The sequence below is a fragment of the Trematomus bernacchii genome, unplaced genomic scaffold, assembly GCF_902827165.1.
Source record: "Trematomus bernacchii unplaced genomic scaffold, fTreBer1.1, whole genome shotgun sequence".
Lineage (NCBI taxonomy): Eukaryota > Metazoa > Chordata > Actinopteri > Perciformes > Nototheniidae > Trematomus > Trematomus bernacchii.
Window position 1 is genome coordinate 13,245,305 of NW_022987698.1, and position 26,858 is coordinate 13,272,162.

The following is a 26,858-nucleotide window of genomic DNA, read 5'->3' on the forward strand; positions in this document are numbered from 1 at the left end:
AAAATTGCGCGTTATTAACACGTTAACTTGACAGCCCTACTATGTATGTAATTTTTGGCTTTCTAAAGTGAGTAACCCTGACATCGGAGAGAGACCGACCTTTGCAAACTTCATACAGTATGAGCGTTCTGTAGCTTTACCCTGGGCTAACCAATTAAATGTGGGGAGTGAGTGAAATAGCCTAGAGCTCCCTCTCTACTGGATGTCAGGTCGCCCTTGACTTAAAAAAGTTGCACTGTGTGAAAAGAGGTTTTTAATGCCAACACCGCTTTGTGGATCACAGTTGAGCTGCATGAAGGCCTCACCTGAACTCACGCTCGCTCTTCCCTCTCAGGTCTCGAACCAGCCAATGGGAGTTGAAGGCGTCCTGAGGGGGCATGCCCCAACGCATGATGGCATTCAGGAAGGCTTTCCTCTGCCGGGCGTTGAACCCCAGCACCTTGTGATGAGAAGAAACAGCTTTAAGCAGAGAAGAGTAAGCAAAACAAAAGGTATACTAAAAAAGGGTATATAAAAAAGTAAAATGTTCTGATTGTTGTTGTGTAAAAGTGATATTGCATTGATCGTAATTCTGTCCCAATTGCCCTTTTTAACAGAGTGCTGGGCTCAGGATTTAGAGACACAGTCTTGCCTCACATTACATGATGCCAGTAAGGCTACTGCAAACAGGGTTAATACTACTCTATAAGATGCATAGGATCAGTGGTTGGTAGTAATATGTTATATTAACTCCACTACATTAAGTATTTTTTCAATACATTGTACTACTAAAAAGTAGTTGTTTTGCATATTTAAGTTAATTAAAAATGTAAAAGAAATGTACAGTACTTCTAGTCTGTTACATGAAGCTTACTGATAAAGTTAGCCTTAAATATACTTAGACTCAGCTGAGCTCACACACACAAAGAAAAAGGTCCGAGATGGAGAGAAAATGTTATTTATCATCCAAAGACACTCGACATCATGACCATCAAGAATGTATTTAAATCTGGGGAAAAGTGATACACTTAGGGAAATTCATCAGATCCTGAGAAGTCTTTCAGGAAAGCTTTTTGTAAACCTTACCAAAGGAGTAATTATTTTATATGAATGCTTTTACTTCTACTTGTGTCAATTTAGTATAGTACATTTTACTTGAGTACAATTTCTGTTTACTCCCCCCACCACTGGAGTACTTGCAGCCTGTAATTCATACCTCAATACTGCCCCCAACCCGTGCCAGTAAGGGAGGCAGAGGTTTGTCCTTCTCATTCTTCATCTGCCGACGAGAGTGTCTGCGTCCTCCTACAGATAATAAAACCAAATGCACTGTTAGAAAGACCTCCAGTGTCTTACTAGTTCAGGAATACCTTGTGTGAAGAAGTGTTGTAGTGTGGTGTCCCACCTAAGAGCATAATAACTGTCTGAAGGTAATAAAGATTATTGTTTTTTTCGTGCCGCCTACCTTCAGGCCTCTCCTCGAAATCTTCGTCCTCGTCCTCGGACCCCACGGAGTACTCCGACTGATTGTCTGAAAGATCACCCTGCCACTCTGAGCCACACATCAGATAGAAACAGTACATTGCATTCGCTTCTGTTGGCGGCCACCTGATGGCGCCATGGCACTGCAGATTACTACAGACCACTACAGCTCGGCAGGCGCATGTTGTCCCGCCTTCTGAAGTGAGGTGAGGGTTCACTACTCTGCCAGGCAATCACTTTAAACTCAGAGGGTACTCTTAGCTGTGATGGGCTTTGAAATATTCTCACTCACAGAGCTGTTGAACTGTGGCAATCAGGGCCTTGAAGCTACTCCTAAAAGTACGACTACAGGATGTATGCCAATGCAATAGACTAGAAACTGTTGAACTATGAGAAAGAAGCGCTTCAAAAGCCCTTTGAGAAGACTTTAGGCCCAGTATAACACACTCTTGGGCAGAATTAATGGAGGTCAACTGCCCTTGTTGAGACTTAAGAGGATTTAATAAACACTGAGATTCATTTGCTGTTCTTGCCTGAACTGATACACCCAAATTACTCTGTGTCAAGATAATGTCAGCTTGTTAGCCCACTATTGAAGCTAAGCATGTGTGAGCATGTGAGGAGTGCTGCTCTGTTATTGGATTAGCTGATTGGGATGTAAACTGGATGTTGAAGTTGATCACATGTTAGAACAAGAGCTGTTGACCTGCACTGACGCCCGCACAGAGGTCGTTACACTGCTCTGTACTTCATTATCATACAGAAACATACCTACTATCTTAGCATAGGGCTGCACAATAGATGACATGTTATTAAAATCGCACAACGGACTGGTCCAATATTTGGTAAAGGCAAGTATGCAGAGATACCTGAATTAAAGGGGCCCTATTATGCTAATTTTCAGCTTCATATTAGTATTTAGTGCCTCTACTGTGACATGTTTTCCATGTTCAAAAAGGTCTTTATTTTTCTCATACAGCCTGTGCTGCAGCACCTCTTTTCACCCTCTGTCTGAAACCAGAGCTCAGTCTGCTCTGATTGGTTAGCTGGCCAGGTCTGTTGTCGTAGGTCAACCGCTTATAGATGTCCCGCCCCTTAGCAAAATAGGATTTTAGCATTTGCAGACCATTTACACGCAAAACAACCTATATAACATACTACAGGAAAGGGGAAACCCCCAAGAGCATAATAGGTCTTCTTTAAGATTGTGGTACTGCAGTTAAATCCTGCCTACAAACGTAATAAGAATCCTTAATTGTTAGAGAATCACACCACTATTATTTACAAATATTTTTCAATGATAATGTTTCAAAAATGATCATTCCCTCTAATCTCACCAATCATATTGCATATTGAAATATAAGTCAGCATAATTGCAATAATTGTTTCAATATTGTGCAGCCCTTTACCAGCAGTTTTCTTATAATGTAACCAAGAGTATCAAACCATATACCTAACTATAGTGTTATTTGTACCAAGCACATGTGCCTTCATTATGGCAACAGACTGATGTTATATTTTTCAATGACATCTTGAAAGCTTCCATACAAATGTGTACAAATAAACCTCTCTATCTGGCTCAGAATCTGGCTGTGTAAATCTTATGCTCAGCTTTGAGAAATGTCCTGCACAGAACAGATAAGGTCTTTAAGCTGATCTGTTTAGCGGTGATTGGTCCCAGAATGCCATTCAAAACACAACATTTACTTTTGACTGGAGGCAGTACTTAAAGTTCAGTAAAATAATTTGGGGAATACAAGAAACTGATCCATAAAATAAACCCAAATCCGACCTTAAAGGTGGGGTAGGTAAGTTTGAGAAACCGGCTCGAGATACACTTTTTGTTATATTCCATGGAATGCTCTTAACATCCCGATAGCAATGAATATCTTAAGTGCTTTGACAAAAAATCCATAAAAAAACATCATCTGTGGAAGCCGTAGCGCTGTAAAAACTACGACCAATCATTTTAGCCAGCCCGGCTAAAATAACTGGATGGCCTACCTGCCTGTCAGCCTTCCATCTCTGCACAAACTTATCTCGTGCCCTCATTGGTCATGTGCGCGTTCGTGTGTGTTGGAGGAGGGGCTCTATAAGGAAGTGGCAGATTTTCTCCGGTTGTGTATTTTCAAATTCTAGCGATCTCGAGCCGGTTTCTCAAACTTACCTACCCCACCTTTAATTGAAGGGTTTATTATATTGTTAGATTAGAATTAGAACATAATGGCTCTTCTTTCTTAGACATTTTATTTTTGGTTTGCCACCTGTCCATGAGCCAGCTCCAAAGCTGATTGGCTAACAATGTTCTGGTTTCTTCTGAAATCTGAATCCCATGTGCTCTTGTGTCCACTAATTATTTTTCAATATGGTGAAGAATGCCAAATTCTGGCACCAATGTGTAAAAATAAAAGTGGCACTAATGTAATATGGTTGTTGCTACCAAAACGCAGCCAGGAAATTGTGCCAATATTAAATAACAAAACGTAAGAGATGATTTTGCTGAATATATTAGGAACAGCAAGAAAGCCATTTAGTGGTGATGGAGAAGCTCTGTGTGTCTGGGACAGTCTACCTTGGTCCTCCTGGGTGGTGTCGTTGTAGTTGACCTGCTTCCGGATGCGTTTGCCTTTCCCCAGGTTGCGGGCCAGGTCCTCCTGCTGCTGCTCGTAGTGGTGACGGAGGAGTTTCTCCCAGAAGTCCGGATCCACGTTCTCCTCCTGCTTGATAATCTCCCGCTCCACCTCCTCCTGCACGATGGCACAAAGACAACAGTCTGATGTTTTATACTACATAAATCACTGTTTGTTGCCAAGTAAACTACTTCTTCATGACAAAATCATCAGACAAAGTATATTCTAACCTGTTTTAAACCAAATTCCAAAGTTAAAAACCAGCTGCTGACTCTTGAAAAGTAGAAGCTCAGGTGTTTGAATTTTCCTAACTTCAATTATGATATAAGCTACACCTTTATTCAACCCCATTCATCATGCTGAAGAACATTGCTATATTCTCACCTCTCCTTCCTCTTCTTTCACCACATACTGAGCCACCTTGAAGGAGCTCAGGTACTCGTTCGTGTTCTGAATCTCTGGGTCTTCGGTGGCGTCCCGACTGCGGTCCAACAGTTTGGAGATGGCGTCATCATCGTAGTGAATCACATTGCCCTCCTCACAATCTTTGTTGTCACCTGTGGATCAGATGCTCTTAGTTAATGGACAAAATGAGATACACACATTAATACAGTATGTTTGTCCATGTCTAAAGTGTTGACCTATTCAAACAGGGATTTGACCTTAAATGAACAATTATGAGTGACTTAACAATCCAAGATAAGATGGACTCCCTGGTAATTTGTTATGTGGTACACTTGTTTCAAGTCCTTTAGTGCCTTTCCTGACATCAGTATCATCTCCAATTTTACTTTCTCAGTCATTTTCCAGAAATGCGGATCTGCAGAAGCAGTTTTTGGCAAAAATTAAGAATGCTTTTTCAAGAAAAGACTAGGGCTTCTCAACTAAATTTCATCACATACAGAGCAAATGGAAATACCCCTACTGCTTTTAAAAGTAACAAAGAAAGCAGATACGTATTGAACCTCCAAATGCTCATCAAAGTCTCATTTGACTGACATTACATTGATATTTAATGATGATTTACTGTAGCAGTATAAAGCCCAAATGGAGGTGCGAAAAAAATGTCTGCTTTAAGTAATTTACAAAATTGGAATATGTTGCTTAGACAAACCCATGGCTCGTGCTGCTTCTATTTCATCTTTGAAAAGCTCCTCGGTGCCGAACTTGAGGATATCGTCCAGTTCCTGTTTGGACATGGATCCAGTTTTGGAGCCCAGGCCGGGCCTCACCACCAGGTGGGTCAGCATCATCTTCCTCTTCGCCACCTGAGTGATCCGCTCCTCCACCGAGCCGCGCGTCACAAAGCGATAGATCATCACCTTCCTGTTTTGGCCTATACGATGAGCCCTGCTGAAAGCCTGGGAGAGTGGAAAAGGACTTACAAGAGATGACATAGTGGTGAACAGCAGATCATATAAAACTATTAGCTGCTGGTTAAAAGCCACAACACAAGCATGTCTTTATTTGAAAGTATCTGAAAAATGAATACTTGGATGTCATTGTGAGGGTTCCAGTCCGAGTCGTAGATGATGACGGTGTCAGCACTCGCGAGGTTGATGCCAAGACCTCCAGCTCGAGTTGAAAGCAGGAAGCAGAACTGCTGAGCGCCGGGGGCTGTGACAAGGAAGGAGAGGATTGTTTGTGTGTGACAGGGAGGGAAAGTATCCATAGATAGAGATTTCAGATGAACAAACTCACCATTGAAGCGGTCAATGGCCTCCTGCCTCAGGCCTCCTGTAACTCCTCCATCAATACGTTCATATTTATAACCCTCGAACTCCAGGAAGTCCTCAAGCAGATCCAACATCTTTGTCATCTGGGAAAAATCATAATACGGGTTGATGTACCTTTGAATAAAATAAATGAAATAATCTGCACTCTCAAAATCATAAGATGTCTGAGTATGAGCTGGCATTGGCACTGGATTAGATAAAATATGGATGGCCGGATTTTAATAGTTTCATGGCCTCAGTATAATGAAGGCTGTGGCTTCCAGCTCAGAAATAATATGTATTTGACTATTACCTGAGAGAAAATGAGAACTCTGTGTCCTTCGTCTTTGAGTTTCCTCAGCATTTTCTGAAGCAGCGTCACTTTTCCTGAGGACTTCACCAGTTGGTTGCCATCATACGAGCCGTTGGGTGACACAGGAGCTTCCTGCAAACATAAATCCAGGAATCAACTGGAGAAATAAATGCATACCTGTTAAATACAATTAGTTTAAGCCACAGGATTTCCGACCATGGGGTAAAAAGCCAAAATTGCTGCGAACAGGTTGTGATCTTGTGTAAAATCTCAGCCTCGGGCTCTCTTTTCAAGGCATCGACATTCAATTTCAACACTCAAAGATTTTGCGCTCAGCATTGAGATGAAATATTTAACTGTGTTTAAAAATGCAGCCGTACCACAGCAGCCACTGGGAACAGGTAGGGATGGTTGCAGCACTTCTTCAGGTCCATCATAATGTTGAGCAGCGACACTTGGTTCCCTCCACTTTTGGAGTTCAGAGCCTCGAAATTTCGTGTCAAAATGAACTTGTAGTATTTCCTGCGGGTCAGATGTCAGAAATCAGAAAGAATCAGGACAAGAATTATAAAACGATAGCCCACCACGTGTGGCAAAAAAAAGATTATTAAGGAAATTACAAGCTAGTTTCATTTGATAGCATTTAAGACTTTACAACATGCCAGGTGAAATGATATTATTTATAAAAATGCCATCAGAATGAATCTATTGATATGAACTCCAAATCATGCCCACACTATCATACAGTACTTTGTATGAGAAATATGTAACTGCTTACAGCTAAAACCTAAACAGTGAAAGTAAATGTGTCTCGAAGTGTTAGGAACTTATAATATGCTGTGGGTCAGAGAGCACAAATCTGAATGAATCAGGATAAGACTTAAAAAACCAGCACTTTTTGCAAAAACTATAGGATGCAATGTTGCTATTCAAAGTATGGTAGTGCATGCAATAATTATTCTAACTGTCAAGTGGAGATTCAAATCTAGAGTCAACTTAAAGTTAATGGCATTTAGGACTTCACAACCTGCATAGTGAAATCAAGTAGTACAGACGGTACTTTAGCTATAGTATGGGTAATGTGTAACTTCCAACAGGTGACACAGGTTAACCGCAACAGCATTTTTTTATAGTTTTCAATTTCTTAAATGTTCCTTTTGGAAATGGTCACGTTTCAATGTGTCGAGAATGTTTCATTTTTGTAGGCCTTTATACCCTATTTTATCTAAGGTGTATAACTAAGAAATAGTTTATATTACAGTAAATGGACATTTTAAGAAAACGTATTTGCAAGACAGCAGCAAAACAGAGTATCAACTACTTCTTCTTCTTCTTCTTCTTCTTCTTCTTCTTCTCAGTGGCTTACTTCTGCATGGGGCTGAGCTCCACCCGGACGATCAGCTCTGTCTTTGAAGGCATGTCCTTGAAGACATCCGCTTTCAGCCGTCTGAGCATGTGAGGGCCCAGCAGGTCGTGGAGCTTCTTGATCTGGTCCTCCTTAGAGATATCAGCAAACTCCTCCAGGAAGCCTTCCAGGTTACTGCACAGATCACACGAAGAGGAATGTAATGATCAAATTAAGCCATAGTGAAAAATAATTCATATTTAAATCAAACCTTACAATCAAGCAACACAAGGTCTGTCTATCTATACATCTAAGTGGGGATATAATGGAAGCACCAGCATGCAAGATTACATTTGATTTCATTTCAGTTAGCTGACGCTTTTATCGAAAACGACTTAGAATAAGTGCATTAAACCAAGAGAATAAAAACTCAGAATAGCAAGAAAACTGTCAGTGCATAAGCTTAAAATAAGCCAAACCATGTGAAGTGCTGGAGCATTGGCTTTATATACTCCAAACCTTGTTAAAGTGCTTTTTTTTGGCGTTTTCTTTTTGTTCTGGGGCAACAGAGTTGGAATTGGAGAAAGTGGGGAATTTGAAAGATGATGAAGGAGAGAGGGAGGACTTACTTGAAGCGTATAGGGGTGAGGAAGTTAAGCAGGTGGAACAGCTCCTCCAGGTTGTTCTGAAGAGGAGTCCCAGTGAGCAGCAGCTTGTAGTAGATCTTATACCCGTTGAGGATTCTGAAAAACTGCACCGGACATGAGATATGACACACAATTCTCAAATAAAAATGCAATGTCAAACTTCACACTCTGTGTGAACTCAAGTTTTACCTCATGACACATGTTCTGTCAGCCTTTTTATGTCATGGATAAGTTCATGCACAAACATTTCCTCCTCATATCTGTCTGTGCCCCTGCTGCTTTCCTGTTGTTCTGCGACCCTGATAATATTCTTGCTGTTTCCGAAACAGTGCCAGAAACGCTGTCTTACCTTTGATTGGTTGTTCTTCAGTCGGTGGGCCTCGTCCACCACCAGGCAGGCCCAGGTGATGGAGCCCAGGATGGCCTGATCGATGGTGATCAGCTCGTAAGAGGTCAGCAGCACGTGGAACTTGATGGGAGTGTCTTTCTGCGAGGGGACGGAGGAAGAGAAGAGCAGCAACAGAATGTAAGTTTGACACATTTATGTTTGGTATCAAATTAGGGCTGTACAAGTTGGAAAGAATAACTTATTCTAATCATTTTGAGTTATATTGCAAATCTGATATAAGTCAGATATTGAGTGGATTGATCATTTTTGCATCATGTTTCTCATTATCTTTCAAATATATAGTTAAATATTTGTGGAAGATCTGTACCAAAACAAATAAGTTTTGTTTTAATACAGTAGAATACCATTTCTAGGCCATGATACCTCTCTAGCTCTACAATATTTAATTCAAAATGTTATTTAACTTTTTGTATATATAGCCTTTAACTGATGTTTTGTTTCCTGTGACTTGAATGTCACAATAGTCCATTTCGAGATCAAATCCTGGATGAAAAATAATTGTTTGCGTTTTTTCTTAAAATGAATGATTGTATTTTTACTGAGTGAGAGTTTTGAATTACCTAGGTTCAACTTTGAAACATTTTACATCATTTTTATTTATCCCAAAAAAGGGTAAAAAATTAAATTAAGAACAAAGAATAAGAAACAGTTGATGTCAGCACATATCATTGTGCATCCCCACTCACACATGCATGTACAAACAAACACCCCCCAGTCTCCATCTTAGGTCTTGAAAAACATAGGAAGCAATTTACAGGTGTTTTTATTTTTTTGGAGAGAAAAGTGTTCTTGCATGTTCTTCCAGTAGGAAACAGCTGCGTGTTCACCTTCATGCGGAACACCTTGCGTCCGGTCTTCACGGCGCTGTCCTCGAAGGTGAACTCGTTCTCCCTGATGATCGCCCGGCTGTCTTTGTCTCCGGTGTAGGTCAACACGTAGAAGTCCGGAGCCCACATCTCAAACTCCCTCTCCCAGTTGATGATGGTGGAGAGGGGCGCACTCACCAGGAAGGGCCCCTTCGAGTGACCCTAAGGGAGGGAGGGGGAAAAACATGACACAAACTACTTTTGCAGCACAGTGGAAATATATCAGGGTATATGCAGGAATCCTGAAGTCAAATGTAATACCTTTTAAGACCTTTTTTAAGACCCTTTCCATACATTTTAAGACCTCATCGCCACTTGGAGTTTTAACCGGTCACATTGGCGACACACATTTACTATATACAGTATTGATTGTCCTTCCTCCTTATCTTCCAACCATTTGGACGCAGACTTGCATTTCCCCGTAACGATGTTGTTTAACAACCGGCGTAAACGGACCTTCGCGCGCTATCAAGCAGTGAGCGTGCGATGTCCTGTTCAGATGACGTCAAATCCAACGGGATGCCATAAATAAACTACACAGAATCACACTACACACCTACGCAATGATTACATTCAGGCAAACTGTAGAATACAACCTCTTTGGACAATTTATATACTTATTGAAAACAAGCTACAAAATGTAATACCTTGGAAAATGCCTTTTAATACTTTTTAATAGCCTTAATTTTCGCTAAATTGATTTATCAACTTTTAATACTTTTTAAGACCCCGCGGACACCCTGTATATATATACTTTATTTTTGGGAAATACTTTGTTTGCTTTGTTTAAATATAATAAGAATTAAGATACTAATAATGGCTAGCTGTTACAATTAATTTGACTATACATTTATCTGAATGTACAACAAAAAAAGGTAAGGATATTTTATAAATGTTAGTAAACTGAACATGGGTTTAGTGGAAATGTTTTCAAAAATAGGGTAACATTTATTTAAAAATAGTAAAAAACATTTATTTAAAATAAATAAAATAAGAGAACACAAGTTATAAATATAATAAGGCTGAAATTACTTTGAAAAATACAAATATATCTGGATTTGGATCAAATTGTTTCCTGCATCCACCTACCTTATAAAAGCTCATTCAAAATAAAATAAAATGTCAGTGTACACAAGTCTTTATAATTGACATCTTGTTGTCCAATACATCTATATTTTGGGAATTGGTGCTCTTACACTGCAGAATGTGTAATCTGATTTTAGTAAAAGCAGACGCCCTCACCTCCTTATAGAGTGAGTAGAGGAACACTATGGTCTGCACCGTCTTCCCCAGCCCCATCTCATCAGCCAGGATGGTGTCGGTGCCCTGAGCCCAGGAGAACCGCAGCCAGTTCAGACCCTCCAGCTGGTAGGGGTGCAGCGTGCCCCCCGTGGCGTTAATGTACCACGGCTGCTGCTCAAACTTGATGGTTGGCTGGAGATAGGACAAGACAAGACATACTTTATTAATCAGTGCACCCATGCACAAATGCATACTTCAATGGACTGGTGTAAGAGTGACGGGACTGCCATGATTTGGCACCCTGGATCAGTTGGGGGTTCAATTCCTAGCTCAATGACACCAAGGCAGAGCCCAAAAGGTGAACCAGCACCTCCCCAGCTAACAGTTTTTTTTTGTTAACCAGTGACCATCCGATTCCCAAGCCAAGTCCCTATGAACCCGGCTACTGCTGCATTTGGTAAAGAAATAAAAGGGCTACTATCAACAGCAACATTAACCCCAATGTAAAGAAATGTAAAGAAATAATCCATATATAGTAGGACATTTAAAGTAGAGCACAACTATTATAAAAAGTCATGATAATTAGTTGCATTTTCCTGTGTAATTCATATTGTGTATTCTGTGGATACTCTATCTATGGATCTTTCTACCGTTGACATGTATATATTAACTGTTTTTTTTAACTCATGTGCCTTGTTAACATGCTTCTGTAACAGAACAATTTCCCAATTTAGGATCAATACATTCCATCTGATCGAATTACTTTGGATCTTCTGTAACAAGCACTCTATGTCTTCCATAAACCAGGCAACCTATTAGACTTCTGTGATGAAAGTGGATGTAAATCTCCAAACTCACATCTATGATGGGAGCGTCAGGAGGGACCTCCCTCTTTTGATGGTCCTCTTTGAGTTTCTTTACTTTCCTCACCACCAGGGGGCGTTGGTCCTCCCCGAGTATTTGCTCCCTGGAAAATAAGAGCAGCAACATGATGAGCCAAACATCTAAAAGAGGGGCATCACAGAGAGGGGCAGAGGGCAGAGGGGAAACAGCAGCATATGCTTTGTTTATTTATCAATTGCCGGGGTCTCATTCTAGTTATCCTCACTTTCTTTTGGGAGGGTTACTATAAAATAAAATCTGTTACATTTACAAATTACCTGTACATGTAATCAGTAATCTCATCTAAGTATTTTAAGCTGCTTTCTCTCCCTTTCTTTAAAGCGGACCTATCATGCTATATTTAAATGATATATTGTAGGGCCATACCTATATAAGGTATATTTATACGTTTCTGTTTTCAAAATACCAAACAGATCATGCATTTTAGCCATGCCTCATTTCGCTCTATGTGCTGTTTGCTGTCTACGGGGCTGATCTCTGTGAGCTGCAGCTGACCACGCCCCCCTGCAGGAGAGGGGAGCCGTGCTCTGATGAAGTCAAGAGGGGGAGAAAAAAAGATCTCCGTCCTCCGTGTTTTATTTATATATACAGTCTATGGTTTTATTATATTATTATAGGCCTATAGAGTCGTTATTCATTTGTTTTAAAGCTCAATAAATAACAAAGAAGACCTTTGACCGGCACTTTTCTAATTTTGTCCGGAAGATTTAAACTTTAACGGACATCTTGACCAGCGAAAGAAACTGAAACTGAAACTCTGCCACACGGTCCCCTCGTTCCTTGGAAGAGGCGGAGAGGTGGGTGTTTGTCATCTGCTGGTGGACTAACCGGAGAGAATTACAGTGCTTGCCTCGACGGGGAGGGATTGCATTGAATTAAAGCAGCGGGAGCAAACGCTTGCCTCGGGGAGGGAGAAAAAAAGCCACAGCGGAGAATAAACAGAAGAGTAACCATGGTAACTATGGGCAGGAAGTCTTCTTCGCTGCTTTTGTGGCAGACTACAGCGCCACTTACAGGCCTGGCATATGTACTACAGCGTCTCCAGCGCTTTCGAGCGGCAATGGCCGGCCGTGGCCCAACCCCACATTCCCCTGATAGGTGGAGAGTTGGCCCAATAGCCGTAGCGCCACTGTCCTGACGTCAGTAACGTGTTCAAATCTGGATCAGTTTTTATCAGATCCGTTGCAGCCCCTTTTTTAGAGATTTGGGTATGAGGGTTGTGTTTTCTGACACTTGGTGAGTTCCCTGGAACACCGGGGACACATATTCATGTATAAAAGACGTACAAAAGTGCATTTTGCATGATAGGTCCCCTTTAAATGAACTAAATATCAAATACAATGCAACAAAAGGATGCAATATGACTTAATTGTTTATAAAGCACATCATATAAATCATCACCCAAATCTGTGTTACTCCTTTTAGCCAACGAAATTCCAAGCCATTACCACAAGTTGTACTCGACTTTATGGAATGTATGGTCAATAGTCCTTATTTACACAGAATTACATCACATTTTAGAGTTAAAAAAGGCTAAGATTTTAAATGTGACTTTATTTAGGATCAGAGGAACATATGTTGTTGGATGTTCACATGATGGTTTATGTCAAAGTTTCAATGTAATCAATGTTTTCTGTTACTACCAAAGCATGGTAAAGAACAGCTATGGTTTAAATCTCTAACTCTCTTAACATTCTCATTGTTATCCAACCTGTGGTCCCAGTAAGAAGCTTTGTGAATTTCATATTCCGGGACGTCAAAGTCATCCCCCTCCCAGGTGCACTGGTCGTAGGGCAGGTCTCTCCACTTGATCAGGTAATGCACATCTCCGTCCTTATCGAAACTGTAAGAAAGCATGAACATATAACAAGAGAAGTCAGGGATTTTAGAGGGTTTGTTAACCAGTCAATATGAAAGCTCTTTGTTAGTATTTGTTAATGGAACATGACACATATAAAAACATAAAACCTATTTTCCTTGCTGCACTTGTAGCTGCAAACTTTGAGTTGAACTTTTTTAATGTATGATTCGATTTCAGAGAATATCTCTTATAGTCAAACAAAAGGATAGTACAATAAACTTGTCGAAGTAATCTTCAGATTTGATATAGTCAATAGTGTGAAGCCATGCTGATGATAATCATTGTTTTCTCAAAACCTCTGTACCATGATTGTCTTTCTTTCTGTTATAGGTGTGTTGAGATGTGGTAAATCCCATAGGACTAGGTTAATGGTATTTGACATAAGGATGACACGTAACCATGGATTTGTCAAAATGTCTTTTGGATCAAAGAGAGTATAAAAACAGTACGAATTGAATTGTCTTTAGATACATACGCAAGACTGACATAATCGCAAGTATTCTGTCTCTTAAAGTGTTGTGCAACAATATACTCTTTAACTTCAATCACCGGTGGGTTTGTGTTTCTATTGTGTACTATTCTATGCCCTTATGTTTCAGGTATACAGATGCACGACAAACTGAATCTGTCTGAAATATGTATCTGTAAATAATGAATGACAGGGTCTTAATCGAAACATATAGAAACATCTTTCTGTTTGCAGAAAAGTGTTCTGTGCTGTTCATCATCCATTTTCAGTCTTTTTAAACCTCTACTATCTCCCATTCTGAGGTATGCTGTGTTATTAGGACTAATCTCTATCTATAATGTGATAGTACATGAAAGCCACCAAGCCCAAATCAAACTGAGCAGCAGCTTACCTTCAAGAATGTTTAAGTCTATAAACATCTTTATCCTCAAACTGAAACAGTGTTTGATGTAAGAATGTGTGTAACTGTGAGCAGCCACCTGTGGTTTACTATCCGGTGCATCACCAGCCACTCTGGTTTAATGCCGTAGCGGTAGAAGCGCCCCTCCATCGCAGCGTATTGGGGGTCTTTGCTCCTCCTCTTCTCGTTGTTGAGCTCCTCCTCACCCGAGCCGTAGTCAAATGGCGGAGGTTCGTCCATGTCGTTCTTACGCTGGTAGTTCCGATACATGACCGCGTGATACAGCTCCAACTGCACAACCCCAGAGAGAACAATCAATTCTGCTCAGTGTCATTCAGCACTACCTCGAGCAAAAGGTTTAACTGCAACATATCAACTTTCCATGGTAATAAGACTAAGTACTTCAAGATCCAGAATGAATTCAATAAAGGAAGATGGATACAAAATCAATTAGGAAAGGAAGACGACTTCTCCAGGGCCAAATCTAAAGTCAAGCAATTGTTCAGATGTAGCTAAATTAAATGCAAGTTAGGTTTAAGTGCTTTGAATTGCTAAATCAAAGTAATTGCATTTTAGAATAGTTTGATGTGTGAAACAAGGAGCATTTATACTTCTCTAAAACTGACAGCTAAATGGCTGAAGGAACAATTATGACCATTTTAAATCAAACTGTACGATGGTCCAGTGGAACTTCTCTTGGCTCGTTGTATGTGTTCCCCTTTAAGCAAAGAGGACAGGTGCTGTAATTCCTCTGGCCCAATGTTAATTTCAGTTGGACCTACTTCTGGTATCTCACCTGCAGCTCGCTGACCCAGGAGCAGTGCCAGTATGAGAGGCCGGCCCACTTCACGTAGAACTCCCGCTCTGCGCGGCCCTTGAGCGGAGGGTTGATCAGCGGATCACCTGGCGTGCCGTCAGGGCCCTCAGGCGGCTCTGCTGGCAGCGGGGGCTCTCCCCACGTCCAGTGCAGAATCTTCTGGACCTTACCTTTCAGGGGAGGGCACTGAGAAACAAAGAGAGGAGCTGTTATACATGCAGATATCTGTAGCAGGTTCTTTGAGCCGGGGACCTCATGGTGCTTTTCCCGATACCGAACTTCCTTTCTAAAGCCTCGCTGTGAATCGCTACACACCAGTACCTGCGGAGGACCAAGCCCCGGTGTGTTTACCTGTGGAGGACCGAGCCCCATACAACACGCTAGCAACACAGAGTGGGCTTCGCTCGTGTGGAGGCTACTGCCAACTGTCATCGCCGGCACCGAGCCCTGCAAGACCAGTAGTCCGGGCCCTGTCTACCCAGGACGGGTGCCACTTCCATCGGCGGATCGGGTAGGCCTATGTTGAGTGGTTTTGCCCCGCTCTTCTCCTCTGGCTATTACGATGGCGTATTTTCCTGTGTTCCTCTGCCTTGTCGTGGCATGGAGTTTTAGCGGCTATGCTATCGGCAACCCAGACTCCTTACGCCCGCGGCTGGTTACCACAGATGGTGTGACATCCACACTGGGCCATGAACATAATGGATGGTTGTCGCATGTGATTAGTTTTGGAAATGTTTCTTATTATTGGAATTACTGCCCCTGGGTTCGCGGGATCTGTTGTTTTCCTGGGGCCTTCACCGTGGGAAACCCTACAGATGCCCTTTGCCAGTATTCTTCTAATGGCGCATTTCCACCTCCGGGGGGCGCGGTTTAAGCGTGCCGTGTCGTGCCGGGCCCGTTTTTGGTTGCGCTTCCACTAGGCCTAGTTCCGGCCCGGGGCTACTTTTTCACCTTTTTTCTGGCCCGACAAAATCGTGGTTCTATCGAGGCCAACAAGCGGGCCAACAACCGGGCGGAATATGCTAAACTCACTCTTCTAGTCTCCTGACTATAACGACATTTAAGCAGAAGTGCTTAATTATGTTGCTTTTACTTCTGTCTGGTATTCAGCCTAAACCTGGTCCTTTAATGGCATGTAACACCCCGGTGGACTTTAAGAACTTGTCTGGGTTACACATCATCCATGTAAATGCTCGCAGCTTGCTTCCCAAAATGGATATGTTGTGAATTTGGTCAGAGTCAACTGGAGCTGATCTGATTATTGTTTCTGAGACTTGGCTTTCAAAGAAAACATTGGATAAAGATGTCAAAATTGACGGCTTCAATATTTATCGTTTGGACCGCCCCAGGAAAGGTGGTGGCGTGGCAATTTACTGAAACATAATCTTGCTGCACAGGTCATCCTCTCCAAATCTGCTATTAAGCCGTTTGAAATCTTAGCACTAAGAATTGATTTATCTGGTGGTCAGTTTTTAACTGTTGTTGGTTGCTATAGGCCCCCTTCTGCTACAAACGGCACATTATCCTCGCTAATGCAGCTTTTATCTCAACTACAGTTTAAGGAAATCATCCTGGTAGGTGATTTTAACTGGGACTGGCTTTCACCAGTGTCTGATGATTTTAAAGCTCATTGTATGTCTCTCAACTTTACACAAGTCATTGAAAGTCCCACTCGTCTTAACACCAGGTGTCTAAAACAATCATCTCTTATCGATCTTTTAATTACTAATCAACCCCATAAATATACTGCAACCGGGTTCTTTGCTAATGACCTAAGTGATCCTTGTTCAGTTGGTGCTATTCGGGACACCAAAGTCCCCCGTACTAAGCCCTGTGTTGTTCTGAAAAGAAATGTGAAGCACTTTATAGAGCAATCCTTTTTTCATGACTTAGTTCATTTTAAATGGGATCGTATTTTATTGATTGGTGATGTTGACCATGCTTGGAAATATTTTTATGACAGTTTTAGTTATTTTTTAAATAAACATGCTCCGTTTCGTCGGTTCAGGGTGAAGGGCCGTGATACCCCCTGGTTCACTTCTGATCTGGCAGCCCTCTTACCCAAGAGGAATCTGCTTTGGGCTGCGAGGAAGACAGGCTCTGAGGCTGACTGGCTTCTTTTTCGTCAACTGCGTAATCGCTGTACTGCCTCCATTAAAAAAGCCAAAAGCGATGTTTACTTATCCCAGACCACAGACAATTTAAACGATCCTAGGAGATTTTGGCACACCATAAAATCCCTCTCTGCCAGCTCTCGCTCCTTAGAGCTGCATCCTAACATTGTTGTTGACTCCACCCCTGTGTCAAATAAGACAGAGATGCTTAATTGTTTTAATAAACATTTTATTGCCTCCAGTTCCTTGTTTGACACATTATCTTTTGGTAAATCACCTCCCTCCATCACCACCAGTCATGCCTCCAGCAGCCACACTTTCTCCTTCAATCCCTTCTCTGTTGGGGAGGTTTGTAAGGCTCTAAAGGGCCTAGACCCCAAAAAATCAGCAGGCCCAGACGATCTCCCCCCTTATTTCTTACGTCTAGCTGCAGATATTATAGCCGAACCACTGTGTCATGTTTTTAATCTTTCTATAACAAACAATGTCATTCCAGATGTTTGGAAAACTGCAAATGTTCTCCCCTTATTGAAAGGTGGTGATCCCATGGTGATGAATAATTACAGACCAATTTCTAAGCTCTCTATTTTAGCTAAAGTACTTGAAAGGCTGGTGAATGATCAAATCAAAGAATATTTAAGCTTGAGCAACATTCTATCGCCTCACCAGTCAGGCTTTAGGAAGCAGCACAGTACAGTAACGGCTGCTTTGAAAGTAGTGAATGACATTGTTGAAGGCTTGGACGCAAAGAGCTACTGTGCTGCCCTTTTTATAGACTTATCCAAGCCATTTGATACTGTGGACCATGGCATTCTATGCCAGAAGTTATCCCATATATGCCTGTCTGACCAAGCTGTTGGTTGGTTTGCAAACTATCTGTCAAATAGGAAGCAATGTGTACAATTCAGCGGTCTCTCCTCAAGCTTTCTTAATGTGCCCAGAGGTGTTCCTTAAGGTTCGGTCTTGGGACCGACCCTTTTTACAATTTATATAAATGATGTGGGTCAAAATATTGATGCCTCTGTACATCTATATGCAGATGATACTGTTGTGTACTGTTGTGCTAGCACTGTTGCCCTTGCATTTGAACGTCTGCAGTCTGCTTTTGACACTTTTCAGTCACATCTGTTCCACCTTAGGTTGGTGTTAAATTCAGACAAAACAAAAGTCATGTTGTTTTCAAATAAGAAAAGGTTACCAACTGTTCTTCCCTGCATCATGTCTGCACAGCATAACCCCATTGAAGCTGTTAAAACCTACAGATAGGCCTCACTATAGATGAAAACCTCTGCTTTAAACCTCATATTGACAATCTCTTAAGGAAATTGAAATTAAAACTGGGATTCTTTTTTAGAAACAAGGCCTGCTTCTCCACAAGTGCTAGGAAACGGAAACACGGAAACACATTTTTGCTGCTCTTGGACTACGGGGATGTTGTGTACATGAACGCCTCAGCTCACTCCCTTCATCTGCTGGATGCTGTTTACCATGGGGCTCTGAGGTTCATAACCAACTGTAAACCCCTCACACACCACTGCACGCTGTACTCTTTAGTCAACTGGACATCATTATCAATGCGCAGATCACTGCACTGGTACAAACTCATCTATACCGCTATGCTTGGACTGCTGCCCCTCTACATATCCACTTACATATCACACAAACAGTACAGCTATAGCCTACGATCTCAACATTACATCACTCTGTCCGTCCCCTCAGTTCGCACGGTGCTTGGGAAAAAAGCCATATCATACTCTGCCCCCTCGACCTGGAACACACTTCAGCAGGAACTTAAGCTGACCAGTTTGATACCCATCACGGATTTTAAACTCATTTTAAAAAAGCTGGAGAAATCATTTGTGGGTGTTTGCACCTGCTATATCTGAATACTTTTTAGGATGTTTTATTTGATTGTTGCCTCTGTGTTTAGTGTCCTGTCTGTCTGTAACTTTGTGTGGTGGTGTTACCACTGAACAGGTCTCTCTTGAGAATGAGACCTGGTGTCTCAATGAGATTCACCTGTATAAATAAAGGCAACAAAAAAAAAAGAGTCATTAGAGCCAGGGACTGATTCATGAGAAGGAAATCTTCCCAAAACATAATCAAATAAGAATAAAATAAATCAAATAATAAGCATATGTTTACCACCATTTGAATTTGTTATTGCCATTTGAACTATCCATCCATCAGTCAATAAATAAATAAATCAATACATCATCCATCCATCCATCTATTGTTCCATCCATCCATCCATCTATTGTTCCATCCATCCATCCATCTATTGTTCCATCCATCCATCCATCTATTGTTCCATCCATCCATCCATCTATTGTTCCATCCATCCATCCATCTATTGTTCCATCCATCCATCCATCTATTGTTCCATCCATCCATCCCTCCTCATCGGCTTATCTAAGTCTGGTTGTAGAACAAGCAGTTCCAGCAGAGAGCCCCAAACTTCTTTTTCCCCGCCCACATCAACCGGCTCTGACTGGGTGATTCCAAGGCGCTCCCAGGCCAGCGTGGAGACGTTATCCCTCCACCTAGTCCTGGGTCAGCCCCTTGGTCTCCTCCCAGCTGGATACTGCTGAAACACCTCCCCAGGGAGGACCCAGGTGGCATCCTTACTTGGTGCCGGAACCATCTCAACTGGAGTCCAAGTCCGTTTCCCGATGACTGAACTTCTCAACCTACCCCTAACGGCCCGTCCACACGGCGGCGTGCGTTGAAGCTTGCCGGCGGGGGGGGCTGAAACTCGACCAACAACCAATCACATGAATCTCCCGCCCCGGACACACAAGCACGCGGTTTGATTGGCTAGAGCTTGTACTGGCATATGATTCGATTGGCTCACGCTTCCGCCGAAGCTTCAAAAGTTGAACATTGCTCAACTTTCGTCGCGAGCAACGCTTCTGAAGCTACGCTTCGCTCCCACAATGCAGTTCGGCGAAACGTGACGTCACCCCATTCAAAGTGAATGGGCAGAAGTGTTGAAGCTTCAACGCACGCCGCCGTGTGGACGGGCCGTAAGGGAGGTGCCAGCCACCCCCAGAGAGCCATTTCGGCCACTTGCATTGGCGATCACGCTCTTATGCTCATGACCCACCCTGCATGACTGAACTAATTAAAGTATAAAGCTTTCTTTTATAAATAAACCAAAAAAACTGTAAGGAACCGAAACACTTTCAACCAAACGATTATAAAACCTTACTTTAAAAAGCATCCAAGGCATACAAAAAGCAGACAAATGAACTCACAAGCTTTTTATCTATTTTAACTCTGTTTTGATTAATCAATGTCTGTTTGGGTTAAAATTGTATATGGTTTTTCAAGGTAAGAATGGGAAGGGAAGAATGAGGTATTAAGACGGGGTACTTCTGAAGGGGGAATAAAATGGTCGGACATACACTGCTTCAACTATAACATTGTATGATTGTGTCTGTCCTTTAACAACAATTAAAAAAGAGTATCTGTAGAGCTCACCATGCAGCGTGGACACAGCCACTCCCCGTTGGGTATCTCGGGCAGGGGGGGGTTGAGGCAGTGGATGTGGTAGGACGATGGGCAGGTGTCACAGCACAGCAGCTCTCCCCCATCTTTACACACTCTGCAGAACTCCAGGTGGTCGTCCTCTTCCTCCCCTACGGGCTCCTCCTCTTCCTCCTCCTCGTCTTTGGCCTCCCACTGGATCCCCTCTTTCTCCTGAGAGAGGGAAACAGGTGGTGAAGGTTGGAGAAGGAGGTTAAACGCTGTTAATTAAACCGATTATTTTTATAGTGTTTATAGTGTTTGTCATGTCAATGCTTTAAAAAGTTACATTAAAATGTTGATATTGTCTCTCATCTTGGCAATTTTTGTGTAAAATATTGGATACTTTTACCCTTTTTGAGCCTGTAAATAATATTAAAATTAAAGAATCAGAGAGAAGTTAAATCAGTATATGGTGGAGGAAGATGTTTCTGTCTTACGGCAGTCTAGAGCCGGGCTTGAAGTGAAAGGCAAGGCAAGTTTATTTATATAGCACATTTCAACACAAGGCAATTCAATGTGCTTTACAAAAATGAAAGACATTAAGAGCATTAAGAAACATATTATGAAATGACATTTAAAAACACTCTTTTAAAAGTAACGATATAAAATGGCACTTAACCCTCCTGTTGTCTTCGGGTCAAATCTGACCGATTTACTACTTTCATCAATCATAAGTTTATCATAACTTCACATTAGACATTTGAACATATAAAATGGCTGATCACCACTTTCATTGAATTTAGTCAACTTTGTAACACCCATGGGGTTCCCGGTCAAAAATGACCGCCATAAAGAAAAGGAATTAGTAACCATCCGGATCAGATAAAACACACACACACACACACACACACACACACACACACACACACACACACACACAACACACACACACACACACACACACACACACACACACACACACACACACACACACACACACACACACACACACACTCTAGATGTGTGTGTCCCCCTTATGTGCCCAATCCCCCCATGTGAATCACACCTGGCACTCACAAACACACACACACACAGAACAATTTGACCCATTTCCCGCTCTTATGTGCCCATCCCCCCACATAGATCACACCTGGCACACGCAATACATGTTCAGTGTCTATTCTTTGTACATTTACTGCAGTTTTCATGTACACCAGTAGTCTGATACAATATGTACAGTTAGAAAGGGTGTTAAATGAAATTTGGTGATGATTAATGGTTTTTGTGTTAATGTAATAGCAGTTAAAACAGGACCGGTCAAATTTGACCGCGAACACCAAAGTAATGGGGGGAAACGAAGACAATAGAAGGGTTAAAAACACTCATTGAAAAGCAAAGATACATGAATAAAAGTTACAGTGAAAGAACATTTGATGTCACAAAATATGATCGGAAAGTATCTCAAATTGTTACATTTTAGAGCTGTAACAATTTCATTTTAGTTGATGCAGTTCCTTCGTGGTTACTTTGAGTCTCTAAATAATTGGTATATGTCTCTTTGAGTGACATTTCGTAAGTCAAGGCCAAGGGGGCCCTGACCCTTCGGGGCCCCTGGACCTGTACCTGGTAAGCCCCATGTGTGTTCACATTTAATTTAACTGTTGGTGCCCCAACCAAACTGATACACTAGCTGATTGTTTGCATACATAATATAACTTCCTGAATATACTTATAAATAAACTTTAATGTACTCACACAGTGTGGACAGCTCCACTTGCCCTCGGGGGCCTTCTCCAGCTCCGGGTCCAGACACACCAGGTGGTACGCTCGGGGGCAGGTGTCACACAGGATGATCTCCCCCCCCTGCTGGCAAACCTCACAGTAGTCCTGATGGTCCGTCTCATAGCCGTCCCCATCTTCCTCTGCAGCAGGTACAGGGAGAGGAAGGAAAAGGCCACTTTATAACAGGATATTTAAGTACACTTTAAAAAGCCATTACAAAGCCTAGAAACTAGAAAATAAAAAGAGTTCAAATAGAATAAAACAGGATTAAGGACATATATAAAAATGGGGGAATCAGCTTTTATCCACTACGCCCCTAAACTATTGAACACCCTACCAGGACATATAAGAGAGGCAAACTCAGGTAAGCTTTCAAACGACAGCTGAAAACATTTTTATTTTTATTTAAAAGACCAAATAAAGGGGGATGTTAGTTCGTTAATTTTGTCTTATGTGTTTCTTACTTTTACTGAGGGGGTTATCTGTTGTGAACGTTTGGATTACTATTATTATCTCTTTCAGACATATGTTTTATCAAAGAGACATGAGGTCTATCGATTAATGTAGCAGAAGATCAGAAATGTATTTTGGCCTTTAACAATTTAGTGCTTTAGAAAAGTAGTATTTTGAAATCAATTAATTTTAAAATCTGTTTATTTTCCCACAGAAATTCAATAGTATGCAGCTGTAATCACGGCCAGTAGTTCAAAACTTTTAATCCCTATCTGATCGGATCAGATTTGGATTTTGGGTAGTTCAAAACCAAAAAACAGGATTAGGATCACTTTGATATCCGATCAGATCAGGACATCCAATCCAAGCTTTAATCTGGATCAAATCTTCAAAACGGGTAGTTCAAACCGACAACACAGGACTGGGATCAGTTTGATCCCAAAAAACTAGATTATCTTGATCCCACCAGAGGGGTGGATTACCAGAGCAAAATGTACTGTACAATTTATTTAAAAATATGTTTCAATATAAATAAGATGGCAAAGTTTGTTAACTGAAATAATAAAAAAATGTTAGCCTTCATGGCAAATCAATTTTATTTTCATTTTTTGGTCACGTTTGTGGTGGCCTATTTTGTTTTCAACCACATGTTGATGACATAAATGTTTATGCTCATAAAAGTATCACAACAAAGATTGTCAATCACAAATGTAATTTAGATTAAAGAAAAAATATCTTCAACAAAAAAAAAGTCCATCATCTGTCATGACCTTTCAAAAGTAATTGCGGACAATAGATGTCTCTGCAACGTGGTCTCTTGTCTTCCTTGTATTATTCTTCATATCCACTAGATGGAGATCGGTAGGATTAAAGCACTGATATTCAGGATCTAGTCATCTTGACAAGTCTGAATCTGGATCAGGGTGATCCTATCCTGAATTGCTTTGAAATACTGGGACAAAATCTGTCCGAGTTGTCTGATCCTGGATCACAAAAAATGGGATTTCAAAATCTGATCGGATCTGATTGAGATTAAAAGTTTTGAACTACTGTGCCCAGCAAATAAGATATAAGATAAGATACACTGTTTACACATTACAGTGAGAGTGCTCTAAATGTGAGACTATGAGTGTGAGGGCAGGCTGCTGAGAAAAAGCATCCTCTGCCTTTGGAAAACATTCCCAAAACAAATAAAGCTTAAAAGAAAGAAAATCCAATTTTCCTCGTTGCCCATAATCAAACAGTGTGGTTCTGAGGGATTTAAATGAGATTTTGGAAGGAAGAAAACAGAGCGCAGAACTTGGCGTGTGTAGAGAGTAAACATACTTTTCCTTTTTTTCCGCCCACGTCGGGATTTCTTCTTGGTGGCGGCCCCCGAGGTATCAGAAAGCACCGAGGCACTGTGGATGCTGATGTCATCAAAGTCGGACTCCTCCAGGAAGTCCTCCTCACTCTGGAAAAACACACACACAAACAAAAGAGCTCAGAGCTACACGAGGAATTTAAATAAACCAACATTTAAAGTGAGCGCAGTCTGGTCACTATGATGCCATTGTAAATATAGAGCAGAGGATGAGCATTGGAAGATTCTAGAAAGAAACGTACCGAGGACGCTTTCTTCTTCTTCACACTTTGGCCCGACTTTGATTTGGTCTTTCTGGGCTTGGCTTTCTTCTTCACGTCCTTCACAGACTTGCTCCTCTTCCTCACTCCGGGTCCTGAGACACACAGACGCAGCGTTAACCCAGCAGTACTCTCACTAGGATTTCTAAAAATATGTGTTCAGCGGTGGGTTACTCATCCTTACCCTTTCCCTCTTTGGTTTTGGCTTTTTTGATGGGCCCCGGCTGAGCGCTCGGCTGGCTGCTGCTGACAGACGTCGGCTGTGCCACGGTAACCGTTTCCACGGCGGCAGCCACAGCGGCGGCCACAGCGGTGGCAGATGCTCCTTTGAACGGGTTGTTGGCGCTGAACTCGCGCCACTTGGCCCCTAACACTGTCATCATCTTCGACATGGGAATCTTCGGGTTCTTCTTGGCAATGAGAGGCCTGAGAAAAACAACAACAGCTTCATTATGTCTCACCTCATTCCTGTTGATGGAATTTCTACAATAGGTGGAAGTAGTACTTAGATATGTTACGTAAGTACAAATATTAATACCAGAGTTTAGAAAAATTCCTGCATTTATTTTTAAAGAGCACATTATATGATATATACTGTGACATGTTTACATGCTTTAATGTTAAAATATACTCCTACTGCCTGTGCTGCAGCACCTCTTTTCACCCTCTGTCTGAAACCAGAGCCCAGACTGCTCTGATTGGTTAGCTGGTCGGCTCTGTTGTGATTGATCAACCACTTAGAGATGTCCCGCCCCTTAGCCTATCATGTACAATGTGTTGGAGCGCTCTCCAATAGAAGCGGGAGTGTTACATAGTGATGTCATTATGTCACGGAAGTAAACAAAGGAGTTAAATGGGGGGGGGGGACTTTGGGATTGTAGCCCTTTAAGCCCATTGACATGCACAAAACCCTATATAACACACTACAGGAAAGAGAAAACCCCAAAAGCACAATATGGCACTTTTTTTTTGTTCCACTCATGAACAAAGACAATTCATTAAACATGTGCTGCCCTGAGCAGTTTGCATACAATGAAGGAATGGAGCAGGGGGAGAAATTATTTATTTACCTGCCACTTAATAGATGGTCTGTCAATCACAGTTGCTTAGCAACTAGTACTTACAGTTACATGAAAACAAACACAATCAAAAGTCAAACACAATTATTCACCAGCATAGACACAGATTACCTGACATCGTCATACTGTCGTATTTGTTTTCTATAAAAGTAAATGTAAGCCAGTATTAACTAAAGTTCTATCTTATCTTAAAAGTACTCATGCAGAATGGCCATTTTCTTTATAATATATGTATTTTATTACTGGATGGTAGTTAGTGATGCATTAACGTGTTAATCATTTCAATTGTGCCGCTTGTTACAGTGAAGCTAACTAAAATGACTGTATACTGCTGGGTATGTTATATAGTATGTCATAATTCATTAGTTAATTCATAATTGTAATTCATTTTATGAACCTGCAAACAAATAATGTTGTCAAATAAATGAAGAGAAGTCAAAATTAAGATATTTGCTTCAATATAGTAGTGGAGTAAAACCAGAAAGTATTCAAAAATGAATATACTCGAGTAAAGAAGAAAAGTAGTACTTGGCTAAAGTTAGTTATTTTCAGATATATGTATACTTTTACTATTTACTAGTGTTATATGGCTGCTCATTTATACCTTTGTATATGTTCCTCTTTAATCTTTTCCTATACCTTGAATGTGTACTTATTTGATTTGTATCTTATTAATGTTTTAAATTAAACACTGTTTTATTTTCTCTTTATCTGTACTGCCCTCGTTGCTGTAACAATGTAGATGTCCCCTCTGTGGGACCAATAAACCATTTCTGATTCTAAATTCTCACACTTCCCCCAGCACTGGTGGGACTTTATTTGCTGACATCCCTCTGCCCCTTACGTTTCCCGTGTTATATGTCATGTTTGTGATTTGTCGGGCCACAGCTTGAGGTCTGGCACGCCGGCCTGAGAGAGATAGTGGGTCAGGGCAGCGAGTCCCTGAGCCTCCGGGCTGTCAGAGCATCTAAAGCAGCTGACTGCTCACAGGGGCTCTGCAGGAGCCCGTGCTCCACTTTGTCAGAGCGCGGCTTAGTGGAGCCAGACAGCCCCAGGTGAGACGCAGTCTTTATACCGACAGCCCGGCTCTCTAACACAAACAGAAAGAGCAGGGTTTGCTCGCCACACTGCTCTCACTCACTGTGGAGTTTTTGTTGGAAGTGTCACTGAGGGTTTCTGACAATCCTCAAAAACAGTATCACGGTAAAATATGTTCATTTTGTTGTAGTTGTAGCCCCCTCTGACCATTCAGCAGTCG

The 26,858-nt window shown here is 41.5% G+C and overlaps 1 protein-coding gene across 1 annotated transcript in view; it reads right to left on the reverse strand.

The window, feature by feature from the left end:
* The window catches only part of chd5 (chromodomain helicase DNA binding protein 5), a 61,423-nt gene that overhangs the window by 17,350 nt on the left and 17,215 nt on the right, over positions 1–26,858 (reverse strand). Inside the window, exons 5-28 of the mRNA XM_034139525.1 lie at positions 24,706–24,947; positions 24,504–24,616; positions 24,225–24,351; positions 22,419–22,585; positions 20,676–20,894; positions 15,058–15,264; positions 14,341–14,552; positions 13,243–13,374; positions 11,487–11,595; positions 10,629–10,820; positions 9,348–9,548; positions 8,461–8,598; positions 8,094–8,215; positions 7,486–7,659; positions 6,500–6,641; positions 6,120–6,251; positions 5,793–5,910; positions 5,584–5,708; positions 5,206–5,452; positions 4,476–4,648; positions 4,034–4,208; positions 1,445–1,510; positions 1,196–1,284; positions 306–439 (exon numbers count right to left, since the gene is read on the reverse strand). Coding sequence (XP_033995416.1) covers positions 306–439; positions 1,196–1,284; positions 1,445–1,510; positions 4,034–4,208; positions 4,476–4,648; positions 5,206–5,452; positions 5,584–5,708; positions 5,793–5,910; positions 6,120–6,251; positions 6,500–6,641; positions 7,486–7,659; positions 8,094–8,215; positions 8,461–8,598; positions 9,348–9,548; positions 10,629–10,820; positions 11,487–11,595; positions 13,243–13,374; positions 14,341–14,552; positions 15,058–15,264; positions 20,676–20,894; positions 22,419–22,585; positions 24,225–24,351; positions 24,504–24,616; positions 24,706–24,947 — 3,756 coding nt within the window. The remainder of the gene's footprint in view (positions 1–305; positions 440–1,195; positions 1,285–1,444; positions 1,511–4,033; positions 4,209–4,475; positions 4,649–5,205; positions 5,453–5,583; positions 5,709–5,792; positions 5,911–6,119; positions 6,252–6,499; positions 6,642–7,485; positions 7,660–8,093; positions 8,216–8,460; positions 8,599–9,347; positions 9,549–10,628; positions 10,821–11,486; positions 11,596–13,242; positions 13,375–14,340; positions 14,553–15,057; positions 15,265–20,675; positions 20,895–22,418; positions 22,586–24,224; positions 24,352–24,503; positions 24,617–24,705; positions 24,948–26,858) is intronic.